Below are 10,609 nucleotides of genomic sequence, written 5' to 3'. Positions count from 1 at the left end.
TCCGCCTCATCAAGCATCGAACGCGATCGATTTATGGACTGCTCAGCTTCGGAAATATTTCCGAGCGCACTGCTGATGAGCTCTTCCGTTACATTTGTGTTATTCATCATATCTGTCATGATCTGGTTTATCTTATCCACGCGCTCTGTTAGTAACTGAAGTTGCTCTTGAAGGGCGCGGTCAGTTGAATTTGACTTCTCTGCTTTCTCCAGGAGATTGTTGATTGCTTCTTTAAGTTCCTTAAGGCGACGTTCAAAGTTGGGATCTACAACAATCCCTCCACTGGAGCTAGAGTTAAACTGGTCCATGATTCTGACGAGTTCTCGGATGTTAATTCTCAGCAGGTTGACCAGAAGCTGAATTTCGTTGTAACATGCGGGACAACCTTCACAGAATATCAAAGACAGCGTTTACATTGAATGCGCCTTGATTACTCTAAGTCGTACACGGAAATTGTCTCAGAATCAAAACAAAACTTACTCCTCAGAGATTAAATCTGAACTAAGACACAAGAATAAAGGGTTACTTCTCGTTACTGCCTCTCTGACGCTTTTGCGCCAGTGTGCGCCAAAAGATCCACTGGATACGCAGGCTAAAGCCGCTTTAGCTCGTTCTACGAAGGTCCTTAGAGCCAAGAGGCCCGTAATAAATAGGTGACCAGTTAATGGTAGACGTAAACGAAAATTTTCTTAGATTCCTGAAAATTCTCATGGTACTGAGAGATAAGGTAACACACCAACACTTGTAGTGGAAGTTTTATGTGTCACGAGAGAGGAAGTAAAAAGGTACCAGACTGTAACGGAAAGTATGTTTAAATTCCAAGAATTCTTACGCTACTTAGAAATAAGAAATCGGACCAACACTTACGGATGCAGCCGGCCGTCAGGTTATGTTTATTTTCCTCGCACGAATCACACTTGAGACCCAGGACTCCCAACTTACAGCTACACACGCCATACTCGTCACAGCTCTCATTTAGAGAACCTTGAGGGTTACAGTTGCAAGCTTGGAAAGTAAAAGTATCAGAGGCACAGTTAGGTAATTAATCTGTACAAATATAGCAAATATGATCAAGTGTCCATTTCCTGGAGACAATTCTATTTGCCCACTTACAGAACAGCACTAAGATCGACAACAACAACAACGAAAATAATTTCAGGAAAAGAAAGAAATACCGCGAAAGTTCAATTTCAAAACCACTGACGTCATTGTGTAAGGTTCAGGACTCAGTTAATAAGAGAATAGTCTTTATAAGCGCACTTACGCTGACATCCCTGATCAGAGAAGCCATAATGATCAGACTGACATTGGTCACATGTCCTTCCACTCACTCCAGGTTTACACGGACATTGCCCTGTGATGACGTCACAGCTGTCGTTAAATGAACCAGCTTCATTGCACAAACACTGCTGACAACCATTCCCTGAGCCCACATTCCAGTAGGTGTCTTGGCAGCTATCACACTTGTCTCCGATAACCTTTTTTTTGCAAGCACATTTGCCTTTGTCATCACAAGGGAGGGGATCCTCGGGGTCGTGGTCAGGAGGTCTCACAGTGCCTTGAGTGTAACAGTCACAAGCTGGCGGATAGAAAAAAATAAAGATAATAATTTGAGATTCAGCTAAGTATTAATAAGTAACAAGAAATTCCTACAGCTGAATCATTAGCCCCAGGAATGGAGACAGGAATTTCATAAACCTAGGGAAAAACACTTTTCTGCAAATGACAGATAGACAAATCTGAATAGAGTGAAAAAATGGATCAGTATCAATAATATTTTAATTGCGTAGCAACTTTTTTAGGCTAATAGCCTCAAAGAAAAACAGAAACAGAACTTCAATGTTAAAAGGATAACGAGGTAGGACATTGACAGGCAGGTAAAAATTTGGTAAGTGTTTCAAAGTGGAGGTCAAACTCATTTTTAGCTACTTGTTGACAGATTTTGATCACTTAAACAAACAAAATGAGCTCTAGTGTGCCTGGTCCCTAGCAGCTTGACACCAGTTTTTTGTCAGATATTTTTTCTTTTGAGGGGGGGAGTATGATAAAGGCTTACTGTCACTGATATCAATGGTTTAATGAATATAAGATTATTGTTTATCCTAGCCACATCCTGCTAATGCACCATACTAATAAGATCATTTACTTGAAAACTTTTCCTCTTGGAGACATACCTATACACTGAGGTTTTGGATAATGAGTAGCATTTCCAAAAAATCCAAGAGCACAGAGTTCACATCTCTCAAGTGGACCATTCCTAGTGTTGTAAATACATTTCAAGCATTTTCCAGTGAGAGAGTCACAGTTTTTAATTGCATTTATCTCTATATTACCACTGCAGTTACACTTCTGACAACCAACTGATGAACCTAAAAGGTCACCATAGTAACCATCTTGACAAAAGTCACACAGATCCCCTGTGTGACCTTCAGGACAGTCTGTGCAAACAACTCTTTCAGCAATCTGAATGCAGCGGGAGCCAAACACACAGGGGCAAGGCTTGCAATCATCTTCATTTCCTTCAGTTGGGTTTCCATAGAAGCCATCTTTGCATTTCTCACAGTTGTCACCTTCAGTGTTGTCTTGACAATTGCAAACCCCTGTCACTGGATCACAAGAGTCTGAGTGACCATAACACTGGCATGGAATACACCTGGAAGAGGAAAGAATTTCAATAATGAAAAGAGGAGAACTAACTGTCTTGAACTGTTTGGAACTAAGAAATCCAGTCAATATTCCTTTTAGTGGTTACAGGCCAATAATTAAAAAATCAAATATTCTAAAATCAAATTCTCAATCCACTTTCACCATAAGCCATTAGCAAACTTAAGCTTTGTCATTTCAAAGTGCTGCTCAGCTTCCAGAAATTGTTACATTGGTGTTCATTATATCCCTTCTTTTCCAAGGTGTTTAGTGTATATGTAATGTTAAAAGCACATTTACAGGTCTCTATCAGTACTGTGTTTTACTTACTCTGATACACCAGTAAACAAAGAAAAATATTAGGAACCAATAATGTTGGGTTGCCACACATTAACTGCCCCACCTGTAACCTCTTTGCTCTAACAAAATTAGAATTAATTTAACCCTACAAATGACAGCTTTTTGAAGTTATTACAGTATTTTATATACTCTTAGCATGGTACTTTAACCCTTTAAGTCTCAAGATCTGATTGTTAATTCTCCCCTCCAGCTGCTTCACATTTCTCTGTAAATTAGCTAAGAGATTTTGGTGTCAGATCAAGATAACTTCTTGTGCCTAATAAGTTTGAGTATTCTCATAATCAGTTTGCTGAATAAACTACGGATATTTTGAGGAGACATCACATGTTAATCACTTCAGGGAGTTAAAAGGTGATGATACAGTAGCTTTGCCCACAACCAAAGAGGCTAACTTTGTAGAAAACAAAACAAAAAAATGGAAAGGGTGCTTAATTTAAAAAAGATGCAAGATACCAACAAGTATGTTTAGAGCCAACAACATCACTAAACAAAACTTACTGGCCATATTTATCATCTGAACCCTGTTGCCTGGTGTAGCCCACACTGCATTGTTCACAGTTTTTACCAGTGTAAGGAGCTGGGCAGGTGCAATTTTCAACCCAAGGCACCTGCAATTCAGGGGCTGTCCTTGGATCATAGATTGCTGACTCCAGAAAAACATTGTCAAGTAAGCCAGTTCCTTGGGGGCCATAATTCATGCGAATTTTGATAGCTTTCAAATTAGTCAGCAATTTTTGAAAGTCAAACCCCTTAAGCATGGGCTCCCAACCAAGAGAAGGATCTTCATGTAGACGGAACACATAATTTTGAAAGTCAGTGCTAGGAATTGGGTTGTTCTGTATATTAAGCCTAGCAGATACTTGACTTCCATCCTCACTCTCCAAAATGATATCGCTTGGTTCCACTTGAACCCCCTCCACAGCTGCTACACGAAATGAGAAACCAAAGAGCTGACCATAACTACTGCGAAGGTTTCCAAGGTACATTGCTGGTGCTGATACATAGAGGACCTCATTTCCTATTGCTGTGACACTGATATGACCCTCTCCCACATGGTGAACTGCATATTGTTCCGTAACATCCCTACCTGTTAAATGTCAATCAAATAAGGCTCAAGTATAAAATATTCACAAAGAAAATAAAATGCTGCCTTCTCCTCTGAGGCAAACGAGAAAACCAAAAAACAACTCTTTTTATCCCAAACAAAAAAGATTGTTAACCCTTTTGAAGGTACTCGGGAACTAAACAACTTTAATGCATGGTAAAATATAAATAGTTAGAAAATAGTTAGGTAAGAATAAATAAATGAAATCAAAGGATAGAGGCTCAAATAGCCTCAGCTTGGTGCAACTTGTCCCAATTTGACCAAATGGTCTCTCTCATAGGTCTGTCATTTGGTTGCTATAGGTCTGGTAACTTTCCTTTTCAAATGTGCATAAGACAGAGAAGTGGTAAGGGACAACCTTGTTTCTGTGACGGGTAACCAATAATTTGTCTGTGGAACGGTTCTGTTATATGTATTGAAAACAAAAATTTTTATTTTAAAGCATGAAAGTTTTCAGAAAATTAATTGTAAATGCATTCAACAATCCAACCCCTTGTTGCATATCTGTAGCATAAACTTGTAAAATTGGCAATTAGTGACATACTATTGAATCTGCACAATTTTCAAGGATAAATGTCAGATAGGATGCTGATACACTGACTTTACATTAAATAGATGTTGTTTTGGCTGGTACTATAAATTGGATCTGGGAACTAGAATAGTATTCTGCAAGCTCTCCAGTCATATTTGCAATTAATTCCCAAATTTGGGTACCTTGCTCATTGATGACAGTCCAACCATTCAAACCTCTGGTAAAGTCATTTGAAATGTTTCTTCCAGCGTAACCTTCAGCTTTATCACACACATTGGTATGTCCATAGCAGAAGCACTGTCTACAGCCATGTGGGTTGGAACTCTCCAATCCAAAGTATCCAGTCCTACATTTTTTGCACTTAGCACCAATCACATTCCTTTTGCAAGAACATTCTCCTTTTTCATTACATTGTGTGTTGCTTGGATCTGTTCCTTCAAGGTCACATTGACAAGCCCTTAAAGGAGAGTTATGGTAAATAACTTTTTAAAAAAAATTAAGTGCAAAGTATTGGGTTACAAATGTTATGTCTTTGAAAGTCTCTATCCCTCACAAGAATTGGTTCAGGTCTCTGTCACCCTTCAAGCACACAGTCTGTGGGGAAACAAGCACTATAAATTCTAAGGGATAAATAAAAATTAATTCTGACACTCTGGTTAGGGCACAGTTCTAAGTTCTAGCACGGTGTTAAAAAAATCCTTTGGCTAGTAAATGAAGCTTATAATAATTCTAAACTTGCGGGATACATTCAGAATCACTCTTCATAACTATTTTAACATTCATGGTTTCTAATGAGTTTCCCAACCCATCAAAAGTACCTCAAAAACTGTAAAAAAGGTATATTAGAGCACTGAGTTTAGATCAACAGCATTTTCAAGAGTGTTTCTTAGAAGGTATTATGTTAAATTATCAATGTGCCTAAATGGGAAATGAGCATACATGCCTTTTTTCTCAAAAAAAATTTAATTTTTTAAAAATCAGCTTGATGTTCAGCTCACTGGCTTAGTTTTCCATAGAAAGTTATACCTTATTTATTACAATCATGACATGTTGATTTCATTTACACGCTTTCCCCATTTTTGAGGAAAGGAATATAATATAAACAACATCAAGGAGATAAAGACAGTACTTCCATGAGTTAATCATCAAAGGAAACAAAAGGCTCTCATTGTTCCACTAGTATCTCATTTTACCATATCAGGGTAAATGAACATGCAAAATATGCCACTGTATTTCAAAATAGAACAGGGTAAAAATATGGACAGAAAGGATTGGCCTGATCTTTCATTTCTTTTCCATTTTTAGACATGATTTGGTTGGTCATCAAGAACACTCAAGTGGGTGAACATTTTGCTTGTAAATTTCAACCCCACAACGGGGCTTGGAAAAATACTTCACAACTCCCAAATTTCTGCACGTATCATATGATAAAACAATCCAATGAGTTGTATGTATCCATCACTGGTTTTTCAAAGAACACCATATGGTAAAACTTGGTTTTTTCAAACAAGAATTACATTAAGTGTGTAAAAACAAGTAAGAGTGATAGTTAACAAGAAGACTTACCTACAACCAGTCTGTGAAAACCCAAAAAAGTTTGCCTGGCATTTATCACATTTGATGCCTGTTACTCCTGGCTTACAGGTGCACTGTCCTTTTGCATCACACTGTAATGAAGCTGAGCCCACAGGATCACAGTTACATGCCTGACAGTCATCAGATGGTGTCAGGCGGAAAAAATTGTCACGGCACCGTTCACATTTAGGGCCAGCAGTATTTCTCTTGCAGTTTTCACATCGTCCATAGCCAAGACTTTCATCATACACACAGCTGTCTGCTAAATCATTACAGTCACACTCTGGAGAAAGAGAGAGACATGTAAAAATAATCAACACTAAATAAATACTACAGTGCCTAGTAACCTACGTTTCAAAATAGCCCTGGTGGTAAATTTCAATTGCTTTTAAACTTCAAATTCCTCAAGACATGTGACACTTATTTTGATATAAGATAAGTAAAAAATAGATCCCATTGATTTCCCTCTGTGAGAACATGCATATCCATTGTGAGTAACCATGAAACTGGTTGACCCATCAATTTATTGGTCTCATCAAAAACCATTTCAGTCCAAAACCTCCTAACTTTTGAGATGTCCATCCTGAATGCTTTGGCAAAAAAATTGTTGAATATTTAGCCAGCATCTTCATAATAATTCAAATTTCACCAGGAAATATAATGTTACTCTTACATGCATTAGTGATTAGAACTTCTTTATATTATATTCACCAAAAGAAGGAAGAAATTTAATTTGCCAGAACATCTTTGTATTTTCTGAATGTCTTTTATAATCCACACCAAAGGAGGCAAAGAAAAATTCAGTCCCACAGGATGTTGATCCGATTTTTAAAAACACCGTGTAAAATAAGGTAATCTAATCAAGAAACCACAAAACTGGTTTACATTATGTGCTTAAAATTTAATTAAAAAAACACTTTAAAATCTTGAACACTTCACATGATACACCTGCGCTTTTTGTGATGTTTTCCCCTAAATATACATTCAATTTTGTTTGCATACTTGTAAAAATTTACATTGGTATAACTGTTAATTCCAAGAATTTTTCTCTGTGCATAAGAAAAAAAGGAAACGTGATTTCAGGTTAATCTGACAGTCGGAGAAAATAAATTAAAAATTTAGTTCAAAATCGTGCATGCTCTAATTCCCTCAACCCTCAAAAAACTTACATCTACATGAAAAGACCACCATGAGAATTTACAGCAGCCATCTAATCATTTTCAGCAGCCTCTATCAATTCTGAGGCCACCGGCTGCTAAATCTATCATCACACGAGCTTTGATCTTTCGACCGCTCTTGAAACATATCTAATCATCCACTCCATTCTCTTCATGTCTGTAAATTATGCTAAGTATGAAATTGCAGTTTCTATTGCGTAAGTATTTCAGTGGTATTACTCATACGGAAACTGGGATTATCCGCAGTGTTAACAGCAGAAATCTCAAGTAGATTAGTCCTTCAAAAGGAAAGCCAGACGCTGGATTTCCAAGACATCAGAGTAGTCTGCAGGGTATCCTTTAATATAGGCTAAGTTCGTCACGGTATCAAGCGAGACTCGAATTACAAGCAATTTACTACTACAGGATAAAATACTTTCGATTGCTTTAGCAAGTAATTTATACTTCATAAATTGTTATCTTTGAATCACTTCTAAATCATCATCAAAGAGATAGTCTTCTTTTAGTGGTTCTTCAAATGTAAAACGTTCAACCCCAATAAATGGGCCTTTGTTGAATATTCATTTCATTGCGAAAAAAGCCCGTTACCGAGCTATTGCAGACTTCCGGTGAGAGATATCGTCAAGCTGTTTCAATGTCTTTTAGGTCAACAGCAAATAATTCTGGATCGAACGAGAGATTAAATTCATTAAGGGCGTCCAGGAATTTTACTTGAACCTAAAGACGCAGCAACCAAAATTTAGTAAATACGAGTTGCTTTTTAATAAAACCACAGACTCGTACTAATATCAGAATAATATCAGAATAATATCAGAAATATTAACAGACTGAATTGAAAATGTCTTTACTTACTGATGCATTCATTAGCGCTGTTCTCAGTGGCCCTGGCCCATGGCCGATTGTTGTAAAGCGGATGGCATTCTTCGCAGTCGACTCCTGTTGTGTTGTGGTCGCAAATGCACATCAACTGAAGATCTCCCGAGGGCATTTGTTTCTCTCTACAACTTGCAGCGTGTCCGTTGCATTTACATCTTCCCCCAATTGTCAAATCTATAATAGCAAAGTAGTAGCTCCTTAACACGGTAATGTCACCAAACATCTCATCTCCAAATGTATTCATTCGATTTAAATCTATACGAATCGCGCTCGCTGTTACCCAGTCTTGTAATTCGGGACTGTTATCGAAGTTGAGGTTATCCGGTCGACCTTGCAACGTTGTAAAAGCCACGTTCCCTCCAGTAAGAGGAGAAATACTGCTGAATTCATTCGTACACAACACTTGTTGGTTTGTCCTTACAATGTCATTCGTTTTCACTTTGTATGTTTTCTCGCACGAAGCTGACATATATTGATACGGAATCCATGGAGCGCTCGGGTCAGTGCTGGTTTTCTTGTAAATTGCCATCGACTCCGGCCTCGGTGATCTAAAACGAATCCTAATATAAGATACATCGAAGGTCTTCCCAAGATCGAGAGTGATGGTAACGGGTTTGTCCGAGTTTTCAAGCAACGTCTCAGACTGCCACCACGTTCTATTTTGATCGTTCTTAATATCAGTGATGTAAACTGCGGGATGGCTGTACTGTTCCTGCTTTGCATCGCAAATTTCGCATTCTTTGGTGGGCGAGGTTACGCCAGTTTGAACACAAAATACGCTCGGAGGATTCCCACAAGTGTTGTTGGATCGAACGGCTTTATTGAAAGCAGCGTTCTCGAAAGAAGGCATGCATCTGAGGGGAGCTTTCGTGATCTCGTTATAACACGGAGACTGTCCACCAGCCCCTCGAAGAAACAGTAACAGAGCTAGAAATCTCACCAAAAATGAAAAACTATTCATATGCTCCTTCAAACGGGAACGACAGTGGATCTCCATGTTCCCTCTTGTGTTGTGCTCACAATCTACGGTTACGCTGTGGAGGGGATTTTTGTGATATTTGATACAACCCACATGCCAGACGAAGGCGGCTCTCGATCATAAACTTTAGTGAACATGAACATTCTTCAGCGGGAAGAAAATTCCGGGCTCTGATTGGCTATCTCAGTGGTGATTAGAGGAAAACCAATCAGTAGCTTGCCAACGAAATGTGAGGCTTTCCTCTGAGTTCAAAAGTTCCACTGTCAAGTGAGAAATATGTCCCCACCTTTTCCTTTACACCCAGGTAAAAGTTCGCTAATACTCGGCCTTTGTCAACCTCGTCGAAGTAGGGAACAAGCACGATATGAGAAAGTTGAGCTAGTATTTTTTCTCGGTTTATATGACACCCCTTGGTCTAAAATGACTGACGAGACATACCACTGCTGTGTAGTTGATATAAATATTCCTTCAATATTTGTTTTCCGAACAATCATTGACAAATTGCTGAAAACCACAAACTATGTCAGGAAGTGGGCTTGTAAACTAAGTAAATGGTTTTCTCTTCGTTTTTTGAAAAATGTGAACAATTTGAAAAATCTCGTCACTATAAATATGGCGTATGAAATCTGAGAATATCGCCGAAACACATCAGTCTAGTCTTGGAAGAATTTGTCTCTATATTTTCAATCAATAGTAATTGATTTTAATTATTTTAACATAAATATTTGTCTTCCTTCTTTAGTGAATTATTCAGCAGGACATCCTAATCCTGAGCTGGGAATCAGGCCGATGAGCTCTCCCCTACTTGGTCTCCGCTACTTTCCTTATTTTCTTGACATAATAAACGCTTTGAACAAGCATTGGAGTATTGACAGACTGGGCTGTACGTGTGAAATTTCAGATTCTGAATGTTCTTTTTCCTTTCACTGTTTGCTTTTCTAATCTGATTATTGGAATGGATAATAGTAGAGAGTCAGAATCGTAGTTAAAGAAGCATTCACATCAACATCTACTTAGCAAAAGCCTGACTACAGCTATTTTGCGTTCAGCAGGTATAAGGGGAATATTAAAAACTCCCAGAGATATCTTTTCAAACCTGCCAATTTGAGTGCAACATTGGCAGATGTAAGCTAATAAAATATTGCTGGTTTCATAATATCACAATCTCTAATGATGAAAACTTACATTTAACATTAAACCAAATCTGAATTGTTGTGTACTGCCATTCTTTCTTTAAGTTGAAAATGGCAAAAAAAAAAAAAAAAAAAAAAGGAAAAAAAAGGAAAAAAGAGAAAAAAAGGCCAGTGTTTGAGAGGTTTGGCTTTGGATCAGGTAAAAATCTAACACCAAACCCTTCCAAT

At 38.0% G+C, this 10,609-nt stretch overlaps 1 protein-coding gene across 1 annotated transcript in view; it reads right to left on the bottom strand.

Moving 5' to 3' along the window:
• LOC113677640 (laminin subunit gamma-1) overlaps positions 1-10,532 on the bottom strand; it is a 15,463-nt gene extending 4,931 nt beyond the window's left edge. The window contains exons 1-8 of the mRNA XM_027194478.2: positions 8,246-10,532; positions 6,207-6,498; positions 4,823-5,097; positions 3,502-4,090; positions 2,175-2,653; positions 1,265-1,579; positions 868-1,005; positions 1-385 (exon numbers count right to left, since the gene is read on the bottom strand). The exon at positions 1-385 is cut by the window's left edge and continues 103 nt beyond it. Of these exons, the coding sequence (XP_027050279.2) occupies positions 1-385; positions 868-1,005; positions 1,265-1,579; positions 2,175-2,653; positions 3,502-4,090; positions 4,823-5,097; positions 6,207-6,498; positions 8,246-9,266 (3,494 nt within the window). The 5' untranslated portion in view covers positions 9,267-10,532. The remainder of the gene's footprint in view (positions 386-867; positions 1,006-1,264; positions 1,580-2,174; positions 2,654-3,501; positions 4,091-4,822; positions 5,098-6,206; positions 6,499-8,245) is intronic.
• Between the last annotated feature and the right edge of the window lie 77 nt (positions 10,533-10,609).

This window comes from Pocillopora damicornis, chromosome 4, assembly GCF_964200805.1.
Source record: "Pocillopora damicornis chromosome 4, jaPocDami1.2, whole genome shotgun sequence".
Lineage (NCBI taxonomy): Eukaryota > Metazoa > Cnidaria > Anthozoa > Scleractinia > Pocilloporidae > Pocillopora > Pocillopora damicornis.
The sequence above is the reverse complement of the archived record's forward strand: the minus strand, read 5'-3'. Positions and strand labels throughout refer to the sequence as shown.